Raw genomic sequence first — 25,814 nt, forward strand, 5'->3', positions numbered from 1 at the left:
ACAACTGCATGTTTTGTTCACAGTTCCCTCACAATTTTGTTTCTCTCAAGAGCTCCAAAGCATTATGACCAACAAAGTGGTCCCGGCAAGTGAAAGGAAGCAAAGAGAACTTTCCCAGCAAAGGATACTCCTAAAGGCTGCAGTGGGGTGGAGGGGGGGGGGGGGGCAGTTGGGAGAGTGATAATTCTGCAATGCATCGGATGTTGGGACCTCAATGGCATTGAGAGTGAGGGAATCATCACTTCCAGGGTCAGATCAGGGCATTGAATATTAGAGATGCAATCTTTAAGGTTGGCGATAGGGTTGGAAATTGACAACTGCAAAGAAGGGTGTTGGATTGAGGTGGAAGTACAGAATTTAAAGGGCACATGCCTGAAGGAGAATCCATACACCAGCCTTCACATTGACTGATTCGTGCTGCCCCCCCCGCCCCCCCTTAAGTTATACTAAAGCCAACATCATCTGTTTCTTGTAGGCCTTCTTATCTATGAATGGCCCACATTGTTCATAGGCCAGGCATATGCAAATCAATGTTGTACAAATGATATCAAAACATATATTGCACACTGTTTGATATCATTAGCATATCTCTGGATGCGTTCATGCATGTACATCATAAGCACAGTACATCCAGAATAAGATTATGCAGCAAATTGAATTAAAGTAACACAGAAGTGTTGCACGATGGGGAAAATAAATCAGGCCATGTTCCTTGCTAAATCCATGTTCATTCTATTTTTCCATGTTGTATAACAGGCCTGGAATAAGTAAAATTATGCACTTCTACCAAAACATTTCCATAGCAAATTCAGGAAAGATGTTGGTGTTCCACTGCTTTCAATAAATCACAAAATATCCAGATTCTTATGGTGAGTCATTGAAGAAGTGACAAAAATCCTAGGTTGCTGAAAAGTAACTGTTAATAATGGCTACATTACAGGATAACATTGAATAGTCCTAAATTCTCACCATTCCAGCATCCAATTGCTACCTAATCACTACAGTTTAGCAACACTACAACCACTTTGATAACTTCACACTAAAATGGACTTTTTTTTTGTTCTAATTGTGTTCTTTTTGTAAAAATAGTATATAATTTATGTTTAATTTATATTTTTCTTTTGAATGCTGCTTATATGATGCTATGTGCCTGTGACGCTGCTGCAAGTAAGTTTTTTATTGCATCTGCACATACATGTACTTGTGCATATGACAATAAACTCAACTTTGTTTTTAACTTTTAGAATCATTTAAGATTTTTACCTCTACTATTTTTTTTGGAAGTTCACCATATGTTTGCCTGTTCAGCACTATTTTTGTGAAGAAAAGCTTCCTTTGTCCCAAATATTAGTTTGAAATTTGCATTTTATTACAAATTTGCAGCATCATTTCATATTCCCTGCCTGGTGCCTTGTTTTTTTTTGAGAAAATCAATAAACTGCATTTGCTAGAAATCTAAAATAAAATCAATGAATGTCAGCAATACTTGGCAGATCAGGCTGCATCTGTGGGCGGCATGGTAGCGTAGTGGTTAGCGCGACACTATTACAGCGCCAGTGATCGGGGTTCGATTCCTGTCGCTGTCTGTAAGGAGTTTGTACATTCTCCCGTGTCTGCGTGGGTTTCCTCTGGGTGCTCCAGTTTCCTCCCACATTCTAAAGACGTAGGTTAATTTGGGTTTAAAATGAGCGACGCGGACTCATTGGGCCGGAAGGGCCTGTTACCACGCTGTAAATAAAATTTAATTTAATTTAATTTAAGAAGCAGAGTTAATGTTTCAGGTTGAAGACTCTTTATCAAAACTGGGAAGGAAACATAAAAAGCATTTTAAACTGTAGTCTCTCGTTTTCCTCTGTGCTCTTCCTCAGCTCCATGCTCTATTTCTTTTTCACGTACTTAAAAATTTCCCGCCTTCACAATATCCTTTTGGAGAAGCTGAAATAGTAGTTTGTGAAAATAGAGAAATCAAGTGTTTCTTTTCAGGTGCTAAGTGATAGCAATAGTTTTGAAAGGGAGAGCAGACAGTGTCTAAAAAGAAGAAACAACAAGCTTCTTCCTGTATGCAGAAAGTGTAAAAGGAATATCAAGCAACATCAATCATTGCTGCATAACAGAGCAAAGTGATTGTTTTCCTTAAAATTTTGATGATGTAGTGATAAAAATGCTGCACTGCTACCCATAGCAATAAATGTGTTCTGTGTTTTGCATATTCACAGAGCTCATGAATCATTGGAAGGTGGAGAAAGTGAAATAGAACTCATTGTATGTCCCGGCATTGCCTGAGTTGACTTTATGCTCTTCGATTTTTATCATCGATGAAATGTATGTGGATGTACATAAATTGCTTGCTTCTAACCCAGGCAGCCCAGAGGGACATGAAAAGTCATGGAGACCTGGTAGAACAAGTGCAGTTTGTTTAATCAACCAATGAATTACACAGAGCATATTTAATATGCATCATTCAAATACGTCATACATGGATGTCATTCAGTTAAACAAAATATGATGGATGTACATGTCACCAATTAATAATCAACCTTCTGTTCCAAATTACTTTATTTTCATTTATTTCCTGAGCTCTGTAGACAGCTCTGAGATCTTCATGTATCAGATCCAGCAGATGTGCCAACCACATGTGAAAAAAACCCACTCGTGCTCAGACAAAATAATAGCAGAGAAATCAGTAAAAGCAAAGAAAGGGGACAGTAATTGAGTGCTTCTTGTAACACACTAAGAAACACAGTGGAAGATTTTCTAGTTGATCTTTTTGCTTTGCCTTCCTGGAATCTTCATTGTACTTTCAAAATCTTCCATGCTTTTTTAAGGTAATGTTTTCACATTTTAAAAAAAAGTTGTGTTAATTAAAAATGATGATTTGATGTCCTGAGATGTTAATTTTTGTAATATCATTAAGGTAAAAAAAGGGAAGATGGCATAAGTTTCATATTTTCTTTGCACCCTCACCTTAGCTTACGGTATAATGTTCCTGCGCAAACCTTTCAGGCATTGACGATTGGTCATGGAGTACCATTGCAGTGTTACATGATGACAGGAACAAGATTTTATTTCATGATTTTGAGCATCATTGAGTTGGGGTCAACAAAGAGAAAAAGAATTAGGTTACGATCTGTACTGTCAACATAAAACTGGGCCACCAATAGACTATTTGTTGATTCTGAATTGCTTTTTCATCACACAACAGAGTTCACAATTAAATTAGATCCATTGTGTTTACAGATCAGTCCATAAGCATTGGTCCACGTGTGTATATACCCAATATTGGACATTATAATGCATGGAGATCTGGAAAACTGGCTTGCTGCCAACTTTTGCACTACATATTAATCATCCCTCTTATAACCTTCAGGCTTTGTAAATTCAAATTATCTACCACTTTATTACGAATTCTTGATTCACCTCTTTTCAATTGTTTCTATTCATTTAATTCCCTGTTTCTAAAAAATAATAATTGTTGTAGCTCAAGTACATCTGACATTGGAAGAACACAGACTTCCAGAAATCCAACCAAAAAATAACATTCATTTTTGGCATGAAAGAATAAGCAAAAAAGGTAACCTACTGAAAATATGTTTACCACTAAAAACACATAACTGGAATTTCCTTGAAATTCTTATGAATGGTTGTTTGAGCTTCAGCAGAACATTACTGAAAACCCTGGATTCATCATATACAATAGTTTCTGGTGGTCATTTGCCAGTTACAGTCAGGAGAACCTTTATTAGAAATGGCCCTTAACTGAGATCTAATTTTACTGGAACTTCAAGAATATCAAAGACACAAGGGCTTGCACAATGTATTGTGTGGTTGGGAGTTATCTAGTTATTCCAACAGATCTAAAGGTATCTGACTTCTATAAATTTATATGACAGTTTTGTTAGTTACTTTATTTATTTCTCATCCAGTCAAAAAACACTAATTTGCTAATATATTTGTATTCTTCCATATCCTTGTGAAAATTCTACCTAAGCAGCTACATGTAATACATTGGGCTGTATTTTATTTATCACGTATTAAGCAGCATGAGTGTACCATATCTCATAGTGCCTTAAGGTACTTTAACATTTTTGTTCAGTAATATCAAGTGCCAAAAAATAAATATTGATTAATACATTTAAGTCCAGGGACAAAGCTATCAAGCATTCAAGTATAGAAGCAGAGTGGCTTCTTTGCCATTGAGCATGCTGCAAACTTGCATGACACACAGCAACAAATTTCAGTTCATAATTTTGATATGGCTGATTTGGAGTCATCAAGAAAAGAGGAGTAAGCATAAGGACTGTACTGTCAACATAAAACCAGTCCACCTTTGTGATACTTGTTGTTCATGGATTGGTTTCACATCATGCAAAAGAGTTCCCAGCTGAATGAGATCTGTTCTGTTTATAGCATGAATGTTCCTCTACATGTGTTTATATCCTTTATCAGACACAGTAATGCCTGGAGATCTGGGTGAAGAGATCCATGACTCACAAGAGCTGCTTTCATTACAAAACCTGAAGCCTCCTTCCATTTACTGGCAAACTCTGACTTCATAAGAATTTAGTGATGGAACCTATGGAAACTGTAAAGGGACCTCAACTCAGTCAAACCTCCAGATGTGGCAGTTTTGAAGCATTATCTTATCTTGTGCTTTAAACTGTAAAAGAATATGGTGCAATGTAAATGGCCGATAGTTTACAATTTGTGGGTCTCGTCTCAGAGTGTGTCTTATTTACTTTACCATACATGTTATTGAATTTCTCATTAATGTCAAGTTTGGAAGAATCTGTTTACATAGATTTCACTCAATGATCCTGTTATTTCTCATTGGTTAAAAAGTAATATTTAATGCTGCAGAGCACTGGTTAATACCATGTTATGTTGCATGCAGTGAACAAGCAAAATAGGTACATATAGATATTATATTCTACTGCTAAAATCTGGCTTTATTAAAAGCAAATTTTAGAAACAGAATTCAACACACAAAAGGGACTTTATTGTGCTTAAACCCCGATCCACAGAGAATGAATTTCTTACTCATAATCTCGACTGGCAATTCAATAGGTATTGTGAATATGCTGCATCGTCAATGGTAACAACTTTCAGGTAAAATAAGCAACTGAGTCTCCATTTGCTTGTTTGAGTGGAATTATTTGAAGAAAATCAAGGGAATTCTTCTGCTAAGTATTTACACCTTGGTCAACATTATCAAAACATATTAACCAATCACTTATGTCTTTGGAATTTCCAAGGCTATGAAGTGTATGAGTTGGCTCCTGCGTTTTCCTTCAAAACAATAGTGATTAATTTACAAGAATGAATTGATTAGTTCTGAAGAACTTCCAAATGTTCTAAAAATGGAAATACAAATATTTGTTCTTTTTTTCCTTCAAATCAACATGCCTTGCATCAAATGTAAATCAACAAACTACAAACTCTGGAGATCTGAAGTAAAAGTGGCAAATGTTGGAAGTGCTAAGTAGATCTGTGGAGAGAGAAATAAAATTAATATTTCAGGTCAACAACCTTTCTCCAGAGCTAATGAAAGGTCATTGACCTGGAACGATAACTCTATTTCCCTCTCTACTGAATGCTGCCTGACCTGTGAAGCGTTTCTAACATTTTCCACTTTACATTAAATGCCTTTGCATTAATAGATTTCTAACAGTGTCCTTATCCTTTCTAACCTTCTGCTGTAACAGCGGGTAAAATGTAAGTTTCAGTTGGAGGTACAGGCTATATAAAGAGCTATATTTGAACTAAAAGCTGTGAATGTCTCCAGGCAATATGTTAGTTGAAATTGTGTTGACTTAGTAATTAGTAATTAGGTTGAGTTTAAAAAGAAATGGAATGGCACATACAAAGTAATTGGGCTATTTTTTACAGGATAATTTTATAAAAGCTGGACACCCATTGGATTCCCTGAGCTACTGAAAGTTATGATGTTTTGTAAACCGCAAATATCAAATAAAAGCGAAGAGTGTCTGTGTTTGCTTTGCACACAATCATTAAGTGTTGGAAATGCCAACAGAAAATTGGGGTTTAATTGCATGACAGCAGGGTTAGAGTTTGAATCAAACCTTCTGCAATTATTGGCAACAGAAACCCAGCTCATCATGTTGTGGGTCACAGGGAAATAATTTGTACTAAAAAGTTGGATCCCAAATAGCAGTCCTCATTTATCTATTTTCACAGATGGTAGCTTAATTAAAACACTGTGATTGTTGTGAATAATACGGGTCAGAATTTTAGTATTGCATTATTGGCATTTTGGTGTGAAACGGCAGCAAGAACATTTGCATTTCTGCTTGAGATAATTTTGGCAGTTCAATTAAAATAAAAGTTGAATTCATTCAAATTGAAAATCTTAACAACTCATGATGTTTGGGCTTAAAATTATATAGCATGTAGAAATCTGCACAAAATAGCAATAAACCAAGGACCATTGCCATTTTTTTCCAGAGCCACTGAGGGGCAAGGTTCTTAGCTGCAGTGTGTGGAGGGAGTCATGCCAGCCAGCACAACAAATCATGAATCTCCAGCGTGGTTATACAAAAGCATTGTGCCACATTCCCAACTTGGCCATGAGATCTCATGCCATGGCAGGTCCCCTCAATGCAATGGTTCTCAACAGGAACTGTGGATTCAAGTAGTGGGGATGACCTGGATTGCTCAAACTGGTGTGGTAGGTTAGAAATGGGACCAAACACTATGTGGCTGTTGAGTTGATTGGTTCCCATCCTGCCCCACAGCTTTGTAGAACCTAAAACTGAGTCAATTACTGCAGTTCACATGGCCTCTGACCTGCTCTGGTAGCCACAATATGTGGCTGTTCCAAGTGAGATTCTGGTCAGTGGTGGCTTCCAGAATATGTTTGATCATGTATCCAATGATAATAAAAACCATTGAATCTTAAGGGGTGATGGTTAGAGTTCCTCTTGCTGGAGCTGGTATGAATGGTACTTGCCATTACCCACCCAAATCCAAACATTGTCCCGATCTTGCTGCATGAGCACACAGATGACTTCATTCACTGAGGAGCTGTGAATGAAAGCAGACAATGACTAGCAAACATCACAATTTATTTCCTTGTGGTGGAAGAACTGTCATTGATGTAGCAGCTGAAGCAGATGGTTAGGTTTAGTACATTACCCTGGGGAATCCTACAGTAATGTGCTGGGTCTGAGATAATTAGCTTAAAACCAAATTGCCTTTGTGTTGGATTTTACTGTGGCTAGTGAAGCAATTTTCTCTTACTTCCTCTTCAGCTCATTTATACCAGGGCTCCTTGATACTGCATTCTACCCAATGCTGTCTGGATGCCAAAGACGAGCACTCTCACCTCATCTAGAATTCAACACACACCCAGATTTGAAACCATATTATAATAATGTCTTGAACTGAGTCACCCTGGCAATACCCAAACTTTGTATCAGTGAAGAAGTTAATGCAAATAACACCTGCTGGTTATGATACTTCTTTCAAAACATTGGTGATGATTGAAAGCAGACTAATAACTCGTCAAAATGGATTTTTCCTCTGTTTTGTAGGCAGGTTATAGCTGAGCAATATTTTGCATGGTTGGGTAGATGCCAATGTAGCTGTATTGAAACAACCTGATTTGTAGTGTGACTGAAAAACAAGCTGCTGGAAGAACTCAGCAGGTCAGGCAGCATCTGTGGTGGCAAAGGTATAGTCGATGTTTTGGGAGGAAACTCTGCATCAGGATCCCAGTCCTATCCCTTTGCCACTACAGATGCTGCCTGACCCATTGAGTTCCTCCAGCAGCTTGTGTTTTGCTTCAGATCCCAACATCTACAGTCTCATGTCTCTAGTAGTGTGACTAGTTTTGAAGCATAAGCCTCCACTGTCACAATCTGAATATAGTCAGGTCTTAAAGCCTTTGTGTCTATTTGTTTCTTGATATCGTGTAGAGTGAATAGAGTTGTTTGAAAGCTTGCCCAGTTATAGAAACAGACCATCCAACTGGCCATATCTTCTCCACTTACATGCTGGGCTCCATCATCATTGATGATGGGGATGTTCCATGAGCATCCATATTCTGTTGATTATTAATTGAACATACCTGGTCGGCAGAGCATTCACCTGATCTGTATTTTGTGGAATCAATTTGCTTTGACAACAGCATACAGTATCCACTGTCTGGCATGTATGTTGTCATTTTTAGCACCTCATTTTTAGGTGCCCTTGTTGCTGCTCCTGGCAATTTCTTCAGCACATATAAATGAACCTCCAGTTTGATGGTAATTTAAGAGAAAGGAAAAGGCGATGCAATGAGTTTACAAGTTGTGATGGAATAAAGTTCTGTTGCTGCTAATGGTTCTCAGGGATGTCCAGGTTTTGATCTGTTAGCTCTCTTCTGAATCTATTCTTCTGAGCATTTAGTGGTAGTGCACTCAGTGTACTGGAAGGTGTCCTTACTGGGAAGATGGGATTTTGCTACTGCAAATACTTTGCAGCTAATTTTAATTTAATGACTCAAATTAGTAACTACATATTTTATTTAAGGAAGTAAAATAATTTAATTACTAACTAGATTATAATTATTTATAATTTATGTAATAACTAAATTATATATCATATGATATGATTATAATATATCCTTACATTTTAACAACATTAATATTTGAAGTATTGGCATCTTACCAACAATGCCATATAATACAGCTGCAACACATTGATTAAGGAGGACAATGTCAACTGGGTTTTTCCTTGTCTTTAGTGTACTGGCCACATGATAAAAAACCCTGTCCGGAATGAGTGTCTTTCAGGACTCAGCCAGCATGATCATCTCTGGACTCTAATTGGTCTGAAGAACAGCTTTCCCAACTTTGATATAACTCCCCAGATATTAGGGAGTAGGACTTTACAGAATTTGCTCGACTGTGCCCGTATTTCCTTTGTCCAGAATGGACAGATGAGGATCAATGGTGAAGTGGAAGTTTGGTGAGGAAGTCACGTTCAGGCAAAGGTTGACCTTAGTGGTGAGGAGTTGTTCTACACTTTGACATATTGATCCTTCAAGGTCTTGAATTGTGAATGTTTGCTATGCGATGGATCGAGATTATATTTTATTTTACATGAGTGGAGAAGATTCAATTGTTCAAGTGCACTTTTCTGGAAGTGGAGCTTAATGAATGTGAAATTACCCATAGTGCACCCATTACCCATCAGATGTGGGCTCCCCGTGGGGGAACAGTCACATTCAGGTGTGTATCTTCAAAAATAACCTCTATATTAATACTTAGGTTCTTTTTAGGGATGTCTTCATTTTAACTTGAAAACATTGAACAATGCATTGTAGAATTGAGGGAAGAAAACCCTACATAGTTTGAGGCAGAATGCATCATATGGGATATTAGCCAAAAAAGCACCTGTCAGGGATGCAATATTCCCTGTAATGCTATTGCTCACTGAACCAAATTTTTCCTTTATTTTAGAAAGATTGTGCATGATTAGAGCAAAACTGGGGTAGAGAGAACTGTGAAATTCCAACTACCATTATACGCATACAATCTTTCGACTCTGGCAAGGAGCAAACATTGAGCTAAATCAACTATTCCTGTTCCCATGTCCCCCTGGGAGCCGCAAATTTTAACTTTTGGAAAAAGCTGAAGAAAACTCAACATTCAAGCTCAAAGCTGAAGAAAAGCCTCCCAGAAGATCAGTAGAAAATTTAAAAATTATACCTATATCACAAATACTAAAATGGAAAAATATTAGTAGGTCTTATTTTATGTTTATGCATACATTAAGATATGAACGCTCTGTCAAGATTCATCAATGCATTTCATCATTGTTGATGGCAGTATTGGAATGTTCTCAACATTGACAGTGAACATACATCAATATATGAAGCAATTATAAATTAGAGAGCAAGAAGTGTACAATTCTTTTCAATTACATTTTGACATTTTAAATTTTAAAGTGTATGTTTGTATACATTAATATTGGCATTTAAATTTGACCATGTTCTTTAAACAATCTGAGCAAATGATGCTAGAAAGTTTCTGGAAATTAAAATTCCAATTAGACCTTTCAGGATGGGACAGTACAGAACAGGTCAGCTGCCTAAATTCTTGTGCATTCTGTTCTCATTTTATGAATTTTTGCTTCTCACTGTGGACTTCCTGATTCAAGGTTACTTTTTAAAAGTTAAAGTCTGTGCTCTGCTTGTCATTTGATCTATCTACTTATCCATAGCTTTCTTTCCCTGAGCTCTTCAACCATGAGATAATTATTGCATGACCTCAACATGTAGAGATAAAAAGCTCTGATAAAATATGCACTTTTTAAAAAAAATCTTAAAATCTTAACTAATCTTTTCACTAGTACAAATGAAATCACATTAAAGTGGATTGCCATTGCTTTTGTTTCCCTTGGATATTCAGTTTAATAGGGCAAACTGCTTTCAGGTAGATTAAAAAAAAATCTTAGAAATGCAGTGAGCCTGAATTTCTGGTCAGGGTGGAAGTGGATGGATCATTTAACAGCAGTAAACATTTGATGCATGTAGTAACTGGGTTCTCTACTGGACTGTGGTATGATGTGCCAAAAACTCACTTGGACTCAGCAATGCCAATGAATGTAACTGTTCATCTCAATGGCTCCTTCACACTGATCCGAGAAATTTCTACAGATAATTTTGCCAGTTTGAAAACAGTCACCACATGATACTGTACTTCAAAAGGTAATTAAGCAACAATTACCCTTTTACAACCAATAATGCAATGAACATTCTGGTTCCACCGTTATCCAGGGTACAAATCAATATCTTGTAAGTTATCATTTATAGCTAGGGACAAAACAATTCCTTTGCCGGTGCTATGATCTCAAGGGAAAGCACACCTCTCTGGACTCAACAGTGTAGCTCATAGATGAAAATAGGAGAAAGGTATTTCAGAATCAGGTTTATTACCACTGACATATGTCATGAAATTTGTTGTTTTGCAGCAGCAGTACAGCGCAAGACATAAAGATAAAAATTACCATAAATTACAAAAATAAATAAATAGTGCAAAAGACGAATAACGAGATAGTGTTCATGGGTTCATGGGCCATTCAGAAACCTGATGGCAGAGGGGAGGAAGCTGTTCCTGGAATGTTGAGTGTGGGTCTTCAGGCTCCTTTACCTCCTGGTTCAGCCTCTTGAAGGATAAAGATATTGAATTATGTTGTGGGTTAATTGTCTTGCTTTATGTCTTAAGTTCTGTGCAATTCTGCTTAACTCTCATCACTTCAATCTTCCTAATATCTATGAAAAGTCCCATAACTTTACCAAGCAAAGAAAATTTATCTTACAGTCTATGGGTCCTTGTCCCTTGAGATGACCTTGCAAAGATAGAAGACACCACACTGAGTACCCTTAGAGTGCTGGCTTGTCAGGACCAGGCAAGTGACTCTGTCCCCATAGCTTCAAAAGCACTTATACAGTTCCATGCAATTTAAGTAACATACAAGGAACCCTGAAATTAGACCCTTTATTAGAGACTTCTTGAATAGAGTAAAAAAAAATAAAATTTTGCTGTCTGATGGGGATTTCCAATTAATTTCCTGGATGTTATTGTATACCGGTCACTGAAAGTTTGCAACTAATGCAGAGAAACCACACACAAATCAAACTGGATATTGAGTTATATTAATAGAACTATTGAGAACTCATGAAAGTTGGTATTCTGTTATATATTTTGTTGGTTAGGCTGCACCTGGAGCACTGTGCCAGTTTTATTCCCCTCATCTCATGGGTTATATTGTGACCTTGGAGAAAGTTCAGGGTACAGGTACAAGAGTGAACCCAGTATAAAGAATCTTAATTACTCCATCCAGCATAAAGAGCTGGGTTTATTCAATTAAGAGTGGTATAGATTTAGAGATGACCAGATAGATGCATATGCAATGAAAGATATTATTTCAGATTGGCAAATAGGGAGAACTGAGGGTATGTATTTAAAGTACTTTAAACTAGTGATGGCCGGGATATTAGGCAGTACTTCTTTCCTCAGAGATTATTGAACCTCTGCAGTGTTTTGCTTGCTTGATGGTGTGTGCTGACTCTGCATGCCTTTAAGGGAGAGCTCTTCTTGTATTTGGATATGACGGCGATAAAATCATATAAAAAGCAGAATGGTTTAACAGTTAACATGTGCAAGGTCAAAGTCATCTCCTGGACTGATTCAGATTACTTGAGGGGGTTGGGGAGGAATTTTCCAGAGTTCCTTATTTTTGTCATTATTGGCCCTTGTTTCTTATTTTTTTACTCTCTCTAAGAAGATTACATTGCTTTGAGATTAGGAGGATGTGTATGAAAAAAACAACAAGATGCTGGAGTAACTCAGCAGGTCAGCATCTGTGGAGAAAAGCAGACGGTCCACTGGGTATCACTGCATTGAAAAGGAGGGAATGAGAGATTGAGCAGATGATATGAGATGAGATATCTTTATTTGTCACATGTACATCGAAATACACAGTGAAATACATCTTTTTGCATAGAGTGTTCTGAGGACAGCCTGCAAGTGTCACCACGCTTCCGGCGCCAACATAGCATGCCCACAAATTCCTAACCCGTATGTCTTTGGAATGTGGGAGGAAACCAGAGCACCCGGAGGAAACCAGGTAATTGTAGATACATCCAGATGGCCATTAGATCCAATAGAAACACTTATTACATGAGGCCATTAGGTACATCCAGATGGTCATTGTCAGGTTGATCCCAGACTGACGAGTGCAAAGAAGGCACTCACCAAACCAGCCACCCAACAACAGTAGGCCACACAACTTCTTGAGTTCCCATTAATATCATTCTAATTATATAACTCAACTCTTCCTTCCCATCCAATTCCTAGATCCCTTGCTCATTTTAGTATTAGAAAATCTATCATCCTTGATCTTGAATGTGCTCAGTGATCGAAGATCAGCAGCTCTTTGTGGTAGAGAATTCCAAAAATGTGCAACCCCATGAGTAGAGAAATGTCACTTTGTCTCTCACCTAGATGGCCTACTCCTTTTTCTGTGATTAAAACCCCCTGGATTTAGAATCGCTAGCCTGAAAAATCTCACCTCAGAAACTAGCAAGTTCATCCCCCTCTGGAAGTTCAGTTGGCCCTAATTATGAGCTTTAACTCTCAGTGGGCACTGGACCAGAAAACATTTTGTTCAAGCTGCTGGAGATTGAAAAATATATGCTATAGGGTCCTCCTTTGTGGCCCATGCTATTGGAAATTCAGTCAATCTGTGGCTGGATTGCAGGGACAAGGAGGGTCATCAAAGGGAAAGAGATGCCTGTGTCAGAGATTGGAGAGGTGTCATCAGGTCAACGTCGGAAAGGTACTGGTCAGGTTATGATTGGAAGAAAATTCAGACCGAGATTGGACATGGTGGAACAATGACACGTCCAGAAGAACTGCTGCCTCGCAATTCCAGTGATCCATGCTCAATCCTGACCTCTGGTGTGTCTGTGTGCAGTTTGCATGTTATCCCTGTGACTGTATATGTTTCCTCCAGGTGTTTCAGTTTCTACCCATATCCCAAAAACATGTGGGTGGGTGGGTGGTAGTTTAATTGGCCACTATAAATTGCTCACAGTTTGTAGGTGAGTGTGGTGTTGGGGGTGGAGGTGTTGATTGAAATGAGGCAGAGAATATAAACGGGATTAGGTAGGATTAGTGTAGGTGGGTGCTTGATGGGCAATGTGGGCTCATTGAGCCAAAGGGTCTGTTTATGAGAAGTACGACTCGAATGATGGGTTGCTGGATCTGGCAGGTTCTCTTTAAGGAAAGTGGTTGCAAGCTTCACAAGCGCCGCTAAGGCCTGTTCGTCAGCTTGAGCAGCTCGCAATGGATCACAAGTTTTTCAAAGATAATGCTGGAGGTCAAGGCTGCTGTATGCCATGGCACGTATCCAAATGCCATTGCCTTCCTCCTCTCAGAGGGCAGATGCACTGAAGGCCCAGGAGGAAAATCCTGCACTTTGTGCATCTCACACAAAAGTATGGTGCTACACAATCTATTGCGATGTTTTAGTGAGATCTGTCATTGTGGAAATGACAAATGACTCACTTACCAAACCCTTACCATCATCTGCAAGGCACAAGTCAGGATCAAGAATACCCTCCATTTACTTGGACGACTGCAGCTCCAACAATACTCAGGAAGCCCAACACCATCCAAGACAAAGCACCCTAATAACTGGCACTCCATCCACCACCCTAAACAGTCATTCCATGCACCACCCTTTCACCTCGAAAATGCACTGCAGTTGTTTACTTAACAATAGTTCCTAAATGCATGAACTGTACCCTGAAGAGGAGCAAGAGTAGCATGGGAACACCACCATTTACAGGTTCCCCTCTAAGTCGTGCAGTATCCTGACTTGGTAAAATATCATTTCTCATCACTGAGTCTCAGTTTGGGAATTCCATCCCAACAGCACAGTGACAGCACCTTCACCAGAAAGTTCCCGGCATTTCCAGAAGTCAGCTCTCCATCAACATCTCAAAGGCAATTGGGAATGGACAATAAATGTTGGCCTTACCAAACTTGTTGATGCCCCAGAAATTAAGTTAAAAATATCCTTCTAAATTCTTCTGAAATCAGTCCTGGCCACTCTGTCCCCAAATAACAACCCCAGGATTCAATCTAGTGCTGCACTGCTTTCAAGTATATGCTTTCTCAGAGGGGTAGGATCCACACTCTATATGGTATTCTAGGTGAAGTCTTGTGAAAGGCTCTGTAGAATTCACAGGGCAAGAGCAGTAGGCATATGGGAACACTATCATGAGCAGCTTCCTCTTCAAGTCATCCACTATCCTGACTTGGAAACAAATTTCTATTGTCACTGGATCTAAAACTTGGGGAATTCCCTACTCAAGGCTTTGTAGGAGTGCCTTCAGAAGATGGATAGGTCAAACAGGCACCATCTTCTAAAGGAGATTTCAGATGAGCAATAAATAATGGAGTCACAGAGTTATACAGCATGGAAACAGGCCCTTTGGCACAGCTTGTCCATGCCGACCAAGATGCTTTCCTGACTGCTCCTGTTTGTCTGCCTTTGACCCTTCTTGAAAAATGAATGCAAACTTTTGTCCTTCGTTGAGAAAAATTGCACTTCTAATTTCAGCTTAATGTGGGAAAAATAGAAGCATGAAATTAACTTCTTAGTTTTTCAAACATTAAAATACAGTTAAAGTAGTTTTCATCAAATGCCATTTTTATCTCAATTACTTGACAAAAAATGCATCCCAGTGACTGATGTATAATTTAGAGTTACTCTCCATTACATTTTGTTATTGAGCTTTCCTTGTGCAATTAATTCTTTCAAACACAATTATCTTCAATTTGCTTTATTGTTTTCATTAATAATCATTTCAATTTAATATTTTATTATTCCAAGCAAAAGTTTAATATGAAATGCTTGTCTGAACAATAAATTTCATACTCCCAGAAGATACTTTCCAACTGTAATTTGTCTCTGTACCAATTTTGTTTCATACATTTTTCATTATAGTTTCACTTGCTATTATAAAGCTGTGCATAGTTGAGGAAAAGAAATGACTAATCCTTGCCCCATAAGACATCATAGACTGGTCTGAATGCTGAATGTGAGCCAATTAATATGCTGCAGTGCCTCAAGCTTACTTGCACCACTGTTGCAGCAGAACTTTTGAAAAATAATAGTGAAGAGACATCAGTTAATGAGACTGAATACTCTGAAAAAGTTTTATTGGCATTGTGATAGAGGGCTGTTGCTACTTATCATACGTTGTGATAAAGTGCACTAAGGTGGGAATTTATTTCCTGCTGTCTTTGGTGATAGTAAGCTATTGGGCAGTTTATGCCTTATATACATACAGATTTAATGTAGATGTCACCATAAATGTATTAAGTAAGATCGATGAACCACATGAACTTTAAACTAAAATTTAGTATGGTGGAATCCAAGGTAAAAACACCCATGAATGTGTAGTGTCAAGGCTTCAAGAAATCCCCATTACATGACCACGGTGACACAGAGTCCTGATGAAGAGTCTCGGTCCGAAATATCAACCGTTCATTTCCCTCCATAGGTGCTGCCTGAGTTCCTCCAGCATTTTGTGTGTGTTGCACATGACCATGGTGACTGGGTAAGTTGGATACAAAATTGAGTTGGTCATAGACAACTAAGGGTCATTGTGGAGGGGTGTTTTTCTGACTGGAGGTCTGTGACTAGTGGTTTTCCACAAGGATCAGTGCTGGGACTTCTGTTCTTTGTAATATACTGTAAATTAGTAATTTGGATGAAAATGTGGGCAGTCTGATTAGTAAGTTTTCAGGTGACACAAAGGTTGGTGGTGCAGTGGATAGTGAGGAAGGTTGTCGAAGGGTACAGCAAGATATAGATCTGTTGGAACTTTGGACAGAGAAATGGCAAATGGAGTTTAATCCAAATAAGTATGAGGTGATGCATTTTGGAGGTCAAGTGCATGAGGAAAATATACAGTAAATGGCAGGACCCTTAAGAGCACTGATGTACAGAGGGATCCTGCGGTGCAAATCCATAGCTCCTTGAAAGTGGCAACACAAATGGATAGGGTGGTAAAGAAGGTGTAAGGCATGCATTGATTGTGGTGTTGAGTATAAAAGTTGGGAAGTCATGTTGCAGCTGTATAAAACTTTGGTTGGGCCACAGTTGGAATTCAGTTTGTCTCCAGACTGCCATACTTTAGGAAGACTATTGAGGTTTAGAGAGGATGCAGAAGAAGTTCATCAGGATGTTGCCTGGACTGGAGTGTATTAGTTATAAGGAGAGATTGGACAAACTTGGATTATTTTCTCTGGAACGTTGGAACTGAGGGGTGACCTAATAGAAGTATATAGAATTCTGAGAGGCCTAGATAGGATGGATAGTCGGTCTTTCTCCCTGTGTGAAAATGTCAACTGCAAGAGGGCACAGGTTTAAGGAGGGGGAATGTTTAAAGGAGATTTGTGAGGCAAGTTTTTTTTTACGGAGAGTGGAGGGTGCCTGGAACGTACCACTAGGGGAGGTGGTGGAAGCAGATACAATAACAATGTTTACGAGGCATTTAGAAAGACACATGAACAGGCAGAGAATAGAAGGTACAGGCTATGTGCAGGCAGATGGAATTAGTTAGATTGGCATCATGGTTGGTGCAGTCCTGATGGGCTGAAGAGCCTGTTCCTATGCTGCACTGTTCCATGTTCTATATTCTATATTTTTGACTTGTGGCTTTCACATGAAACATGGTTGGTGGAAACATCCATCTTTACAATACAGTGGTATAAAATCTGTAACAGCATATGGTCTTTTCAGTCTCTATGGAAATTAAGATGTGAGCCCTCACCTTTTCAATCTGTAAATAAATTATGACAGACTTTCCTTTTCTTAATTGCTCCCAGCGCACACATTAAGAATACTGTATATTCATTCATGCCCTAAGATATTTTGTACAGTCAGAGATTGCCATTTGAATTTTGTGCTGTACAATAAAATATGTTTCCCTCACAGTATGGTAGTACCAGACATTGATACTGCTATACTAGTTAGTGGCAATGTGACACACTGATGACCATAAACTTTCTCACTTTAATGCAGGTAGTTTTGTCATACAAAATGCTTTAATACTTTATACACTTTGTAACCTTTATGTGGATGTGTAATTGTCTATTCAGTTATCAGTTAGAAAAACTATTGCAGAAATTAAGGATTTTGTTTATCTGTCAACCATAGTGCACCAGCTTGTACCTTGCCTGGTTCTGTAACCGGTGGTGGATTTGCTTATTTTGTATCTTTCAAGTTATATATATCATGATGATTGAAGTACAGAAAGGAAGATGGTTTGGATTCATGTAATGTTTTAAATTAAATATTTCAGAACCAATGGTTTACTTCAATTATTAACAGTGACTATGTATTTAAATGACTGTATTTGTTGGGCAATAAGGACTCAGAATGAGGGTGAAATAATAATATTTATGGTGTTGCTTGAGAGAAAGATATCAACTCGGATGTCAGTCAGTATTCTTCTTTCATAAACTTTCATTTATTCTACCTTTTAAATCAGTTCCATTTTGATTTGAAGCTGACTAAGTTGGCATGAAGCTAACTATGGAGTAAAATATACAAAATATAGTTTGGTTTTACAGAGTAATCTAAATTGAAAGACAAAGTGGTCTACAAAAAAAACACAATTCAATACATTTCCAATCCTTGCTGGTTTCTCTCCCCATTGCAGTGTTCCACATTAGAACTCAAGAGAGCTAGTCCTAACACTTCCTTGGTACGTGGAAAGGCTTGTTTGCCGGTCTTGAGCAGTGGGCAAACAAAACTCTATTTTGAGGGTCTGCCATGCCTTTCCTTCAAGCAGAGTAGGGTATGGGTATCAGGTTAGTGCTTCAAGGGGTGAGTGGTCTACTCTTGCTCCTACTTTCTTGTGTTCTTATGAATGCTGCTTGTAGGAGACTGGAGTTCAGGACCACAATTATCGTGGGGCTGGAGGTCACTCTCAAGATCAGATTACAGGGGTTGGGGTGCAGTCACTTTGGGAGGGATGGGAATTGGGACATGATGGAGGACTGGGGGCAGGGTGGGGGCATGCACATGTGCACCATAAACAGGGAGATAGCATCCTGGTCTTTCCTCATGTGCTAATAGTTGCCAATGTGCATGTCCAGATACCTTTGTATGTTAGCGTACCTGATGCACAGAGGGCTTAGAAGGAACATCCCACACTTGGCAATCCATGCACTATATCATAAGCTGTCTCCACGGGGCATTATATCAAAGAAAGTCAATCACAAATTGACTGTAAGTACTGCGGCAAGCATTGCAAGCTCCAGGCTCAAATATCTTCAATGTGAGAATTGCAAATGAACTACAGAGAAGAAATGCAGCATTCTAATTAACTACACACACATCAAACTCAAGAATGAAAACAGTAAAAACAGAAGGTAACACATCAATAATAATAAATTAAAACTTTTGCTCCAATATACATTGGGAAAGGTGAAAATAATTCCAACAATGTTCCAAATGCAAATTGATAGGTAAGAATTTGAAAAGTGCTGTCTCTTAGCTTGGTAATTCATAGGGAATTGCTGCTATGTAAACCCTCAGGTCATGTAGCATGGTCATTTGCCACCACATTTGTCACTCTGTACTACCTACTGATGGAATAAAGATCAAGAATGATTGTGATTGTAACAACAACCTTATTTGAATATTTAAGTTACCTGTAACTCTTTCAGAATTAATCATTTTTAACTTCAACATTTGAATCTCAAAGTTAGCCAAACATTGATCATCACTGATTTGCTTATTGTATTACTTTGTTGAGTTGCAGATCACGAGTCCTTAGGCAGTTTACATCAGCTCTGTGAAAGGACACAAAATGATCTTTCTTTGATATCATATGCAGTCTATAATGAACTGCTAATATCATTAGTCCACTATGGACTATAAGTCCAGGATTGGCTGACCTGCTGAGTGTTGCCAGCATTTTCTAGTTTTATTTCAGGTTTTCAGTATCTGCAAATCTTTTGATTTTCAGCTCAGTTATGAAACTTGATATGACATTCAGATTAATATTAGATTAAAGTAGAATCACAGCACTATTGAAGATACTGAAAAATGTAGCAAAAAGTAATTTAGTGAGGGAAAGAAGTGTGCACCTGGATTCTTCTAGGAAGTAAAAATTATACTGCACAGGTTCCCCAAACAGATTTAAACCCTGAAATTTGTATCTTAATGGATTTTCTTACAACATAATTAGAGGGTCAAAAATGCTGCAAAATAGAGCAGATGCTAGAAATGTGAGATACAAACAGATAATGGTAGAAATATTCATCTAGTCAGGGAACTGAATGTGTTGTAACACATACAAAAGCAAGTACTTCAATAAAAACAACAAATGGTGGAAAAGCCCAGTCCATGTAGAGAGGGAAACAGAACGATCTTATTAAATGGAGGAATGGCCTGTGGGGTCGAGTGGCCTACTGCTGCTCCCAATTAGTGGGTTTGTATGTTCACACCAAACATTTCAGGTTGATGGCCTTCCTTCAGAGCAGTTCTGATGATTGATCATCAGCCTGCAAAGTTAATTCTGCTTTTCCATCCATAATCCTGTTTGAATTGCGGAATATTTAGAATGCCTGTTTTATTAATTTAGTTACCCAAAAGTTTCCACATGAAACAGAGTTGTCAATCCTTTGTTTTTGTTTGTGATTCTGTTTTAATTCATTCTGATATTATCAAATAGAAAATCTCTTTTTCATCAGCATAATAATGTAGTGTGTCAAAATGTATTTTTTTCCATTAAAAATATTCCTTGATTTATTTTGGTAGTGTGAGCCTGTTGCTGTTTTATTAATGCATTCGGTGGTGGGCTTATAAACATTTTTAATTGGAGCACAGTGCCGCGTTCACCACCTCCAATTAATCAGATGTCAAATAACTGAAAATGACTGGAAAAACTATTAAAGAGCTACCTAAATGTTACATTGATGTGGCCAGTTACTCAGCTTTTTCAAAAATAAAACAATGCAAGGCTTTCAAAATGTGCTTATTAGTGCTTGAAAAAGGCTTAATTTTAAGAACCACTTTGTATGAATGCAACATTGTTCAATTAGCAGAAAATCATAGCGGTTATATTGGTAATTAATTCAAGGAATGAAGGTGGTAGAGTGGAGTAGCTGTAGAGCCGCTGCCTCACAGCATCAAGAGACTGGGTTCAAATCTGTCTGGAATTTGTACATTCTCCCTGTGACCATGTGGGATTCCTCTGGGTCCTCTAACTTCCTCCCACATCCCAAAGATGTGTGGGTTGGTAGATTAATTGGCCACTGTAAATAGCTCCTAGTGTGTAGGTGAATGGTAGAACCTGGGGAGAGAATAAAACTAATGGGATTAATGTAGGATTGGTGTAAATGGGTGATTAATGGTCAGCACAGACTCAGGGCCAACCTTGGATTATTTTCTCTGGAGTGTCAGAGGCTGAGGGGAGCCCTGATTAGAAGTTTATGAAATGGTAAGAGGCATAGATAGGGTAGACAGCCAGAAACTTTTTCCCAGGGTAGAAATGTTGAATACTAGAGGGCATAACTTTAATGTAAGAGGGGGAAAGTTTAAGGGGAATATGGGTTACACAGAGAATGGTACATGCCTGGAACGCACTGCCGGGGGGGTAGTGGAAGTAGCTACGATAGTGGCGTTCAAGAGGCTTTTAGATAGGTACACGAATATGCAGGGAATAGAGGGACATGTACCATGGGGAGGCAGAAGGTATTAGTTTAATTTGGCATCATGATCAGCACAGACATCATGAGCTGAAGGGCCTATTCCTTTGCTGTACTGTTCTATGTTCTATGTGCATGCTGTATCTCTCTATAACTCTATGACTTTAGGAGAAGAGGTGTGAGTTCAGGAAATGCTGTTGAAGATTCCTAGGTGAGTGGCTGCAAAGCAGACTCATAACACTGGTGGTGTAGGGAATAAATATTTAGGGTAATGGATGGGTTGCCAAAGATCTGGGCTGTTTTATCCTCTAAGGCATTGAGCTTCTTGAGTGTTGTTGGAGCTGCTCTCGTCGAGGAAAATGGGGTCATTTCACCATGGTCCTTACTGATTTATACCTTGTTGATGTGGAAGGATTTTGATGAAATTGGAGGCGAGCCACTCACCACATGATACACTCAGCCACAGATCTGCTCTTGTACCCACAGTGTTTATGTGGGTGATTCAGTCGGTTATGTATGTAAGCAGTCTCTTGCATTGTTCATGTCTTGCTGCGGGCCGATGAGGTCTGCTTCCTTCTCTGAGAAGTTGCAAATGGAATTAAACATTGTGTTATCGCTAGTGAGTATTTCTACTTCTGACCTTATGATGGTAAAGTCATTGATGCAGCAGCTGAAGATGTGCCTATGACAGCCCAACTCCTTTGTGCCAGGAATAGCTCCAACCAATGAAGAGCTTCTCCATTGATTCCCAAGTGTTTTGTGGTAAAGAGCAATCACTTTCACCTCACCTCTAGAACTCAACTGTGGCAAGACCACAGAGTTATGTTATTTGTTAATTGTGGGTTTCCTTATCTCTGTCTATTATTTGCTGCTTTTGCTAGTAGGCACACATACAGTCCTGTCATACAACTTGCTTGTGTTGCCTTAATTAACTGTTCAATCACCAAGCCATTACCTGCAAACCAGTGGTATGTAGGAGATTTGAAAGAAGTTCAAAGATACTGTTTAAAAGGAAACAATTTTTTACTACTTCACTCAATGACTGATGTCTCGGGTAGAAACAGTGGTAGGAAGGAGGACAGTGAGTCAGTCTTGTTGATGAATAAACTAAAATGATCCATGGAACTTCCATCTTGGGTGGGATTTTAATAGTGAATGAGATGGAGCAATGGAAAGGAAAAACAATGGAAGATGGTGGGGTTGGGAGGGATGGGTGGAGAAACTGCTACAGCCAAAGTTGAAAGTTCACCTGTTGTTTTGGCTGTTGGGCCTCCTTCTCATAGGAAATATTGAGTTTATGAAAAAAAGCGAGAAAGTTTATTTCCTCAAAATCAGTCCTAAGAGGCCTCATAACCAAAATGTGACTATTTCTTTCTATGTTAGGTGGCATAACGACAGGGTGAAGCTGGAGGCAACTGTAGCAAGAATAGATGTCTCACGAATTTGACCCCGGTGGTTGCTGGGAGCACAGGAAATCTTGGGGGACAAACAGGCAAGTCTCAGATTTCCCATAGCCTAATGCATCCTCCAACATAACAACCAATGATGGTTAAGTCTCAGTAGGAAACCTTCATGCAAAGCATAATATAAATGATGGGTAAAACTTCACTGATTGTTTTGGTTGGAGATGGACAATTCAACCATTATAGTAAAAGCTCCTGAGTTCTTCTCATAGATTTTAGTATTTCTGTCATAATTTCATTTGAGGAATTATTATTTGCTCACAGTGTCAGTTTTTATTATCCAGAAACCTTCCTGCTACCATTTGGCAGTCTCTTCATCAAATCCAAACTCTCCAGCTCCATACATGAACATAAGAGAGCTAAATCACTCTGGCCACCAGGTACAACATTTTATACATCAGTGCATCTGACCTCTGGCTTCACTGTTGGGTTTACCACTGAGTCCAGAAGTGAAGCACTGACATGCTGAACTGAGCTTGATTTATTTGAATGAGTTTTCTAACCATGAATAAAAAGTGAAGTGCAGATGAATAGTTTGTTTATTTTTCTTTGTCTTAATTTTTTAATTAATTTCTTATATCTTAAAGTACTTTTATTAATTTTTTTAATATATTTTATCAGTAATATTTATTTTCAATTACTTAATTCTGAACAGTTTGTAAATATCCCTGATTATTAGAGACTTTTAGAAAAAAATTGAAAAAGGTAGCAGGGAGCTGTCACAAGGCCATCAGAGCATTCCAGGGTGAGGCTTCAGGATCTGCTGCCTAAAGCCTAGTCACCACTCACAGCCTACTCCACTTCACTAGAGGACTCATGGGTATGAAGGATCAGTCTGGTCACCCCTGTGGACCTGGGTAAGGTTGGTGCATGCAGACAGGCACTGTGGATGGAGTGATTGAGACATGGGCCCGATCTAATACAATCTGGACCAATTGAGCCAGTTCTCAAAGCTGATCCTATTGCCGTCAATGGGATCCACTTTAATAAGTAGAGTTTGATCTCCCATGTTTAGTGCCTTAGACTGAGAAATACTTTAATGCCAAAATGTTTTGAAGTAATGATAGTTCTGAATCTGTCTCCAGCTGTACTGGGTCATTTGGAACAGGGAACCACAAAAACCCCGAGGATGGATGAGGAAAAAATGTGATTTTCCTCCATTATGTTCATCACCTTGTCTGCATGCACCTACTCAACCAATTTTCTCATCTTCATTTCAAGCAAATGATCCAGTCTCTCTAAGAGCACAGCTAGGAAAAATTCCTTAAATATCCAAGTGGGAAACCTCATACAATGGTTGCGAATTCCAAACATGCGAAATCCTTAATCCTTTACAGAGTTACATTAAACCTCCATTTCACCAGGTTTTGTTGCTTTCCTTCCATCATCATTTACAGAGGCCTTTTATTCACTTAGAATAGGTGCTCTTTGGAAGGATTATCCTATTGAATTAAATTTAAGACCACTCAAATCTGACAAGCCAAAGATGCTTGCAACTTAATTCTTTCACTATGAAAGCCAGAGAACAACAATTCATTAAGCAGTGGACACACGGAGGAATAAGTACATTATCCCACTTTTCTCTGAGTAGAAATATAACCTTTGTTGTTGCTTTCGATCTTAATTCTATAATTATTGAGAAAAGCTCAAATCTTTACGGACTCCTGTAAGGTGTGCTGTCCTTGCTGATCTATTTTGACATAACAAATGTTAATTTGAAAATCATTGTACAATAACACGATATATTGTTTACAATAATGTCATTTTGTTATTGAGAGAGAGAGTTCCTACAAAAGACCAGGTACCAACTTGTTTACCATTCTGGCCTATTTTCTCAATTCCTATCCCAAGACACTCTTAGCTATCTGGTTTCACAATGTGGTGAAGTCAACAGGCATGAATCACACATCCTGCACATCCAACAGGAGCTAAATTGCACCCTGACACATTAAATGCCATGGCATCCTGGGAATTAGCAACTTTGAACATTTCATTATATCTAGTTATAGTACAAATCCAAAAACTGTTTTTTGTCAAAGAAAGCAGGAACATTAATTGTGCAAGATTGATTCAAATCCTAATCCTACATCCCTATTTATGTATAACCAGGATACCTTCCATACCACTTTCTCCATTTCTTGCCTGAACTCTTCTGTAGTCTGCTCTTCAGAAAGGTTGTTATATTTTATGTTGCTTCATTCAAATTATGTAGGACAGACAGTATGTCAGTCCTCCAGCTTTCCAATAAGCAAGCCTATGAATTTATTTTGTATGCGTGTGTCTGGTGTGTGAGTATTGTCACATTAAGTACCTCTGTGATTAACTGAGAATAGTTTAAAAGGTAAAATATAGTACTTTGAACCTGTAAGTGATGTCAGTGTTAAACAGACCTTCCACTCTTTTCTAATAATCCTCCATAAAGTCACTCACCCTGAGGAGATTTCATCCTAACAAATGGTTTCAATATGCTAAAGTTTTTTTATGCAATCGCTGTGTGGAAGCAACTAGTCTTTGCTCATCCCCAGAAGTAAGGAACTGAGACCACACATTTTTTAACCTATTCCAACCTCCGGACACCAATTTTGTTTTTGTGCCTTGTTCATTCAGTGATATGCATTTGGAGGGAGTCAGGGAAATATTATTTTCTAATTAAGGCTCCTAGTTGTTGAAAGAAATGAAAAGACTGTTAAGTAGATTTTACCTTGTACCCTCAGGGTGCAAAAGATCACATGGATGGAGGTCAGAGAGAAAAATCAGGTGGACAGGATCATAGGACCTTATCCAGAAACCGTTTAATTTGTTTCCTAGTTAAGACAATGAAAAAAAAACTAAAATGACACATTACCCAATAAGAGTAGAAAATAACTTCCTTGTAAAATGTGTTTCCAGTTTATATTTCAAGAATTATTTAAAGCTTAGCTGCTACATAGCATACACACACACACACACAAATAACCTCATTTTAATCTCACCAATGTAACAGAAAACAGTGAAAGCTTTAGTATTGAGGTCACGTGCCCAATGACAGCATCCATTATTCAATTTTTATTTACTAATCAGATATCACACGTAGCTGTTGGCTAACATCTTTGAAAATGCTGATGGG

At 38.4% G+C, this 25,814-nt stretch overlaps 1 protein-coding gene across 2 annotated transcripts in view; it reads left to right on the forward strand.

The window, feature by feature from the left end:
• LOC127580834 (chemokine-like protein TAFA-5) overlaps positions 1-25,814 on the forward strand; it is a 265,787-nt gene that overhangs the window by 234,208 nt on the left and 5,765 nt on the right. Inside the window, exon 4 of one of the 2 annotated variants that reach the window (XM_052034763.1) lies at positions 22,629-22,738. The exons of the other annotated variant lie outside the window; for it this stretch is intronic. Coding sequence (XP_051890723.1) covers positions 22,629-22,637 — 9 coding nt within the window. The 3' untranslated portion in view covers positions 22,638-22,738. Of the gene's footprint in view, positions 1-22,628; positions 22,739-25,814 lie in introns of those variants that run through there. 2 annotated transcript variants of the gene reach the window in all.

The sequence above is a fragment of the Pristis pectinata genome, chromosome 20 (assembly GCF_009764475.1).
Source record: "Pristis pectinata isolate sPriPec2 chromosome 20, sPriPec2.1.pri, whole genome shotgun sequence".
Classification (NCBI taxonomy): domain Eukaryota; kingdom Metazoa; phylum Chordata; class Chondrichthyes; order Rhinopristiformes; family Pristidae; genus Pristis; species Pristis pectinata.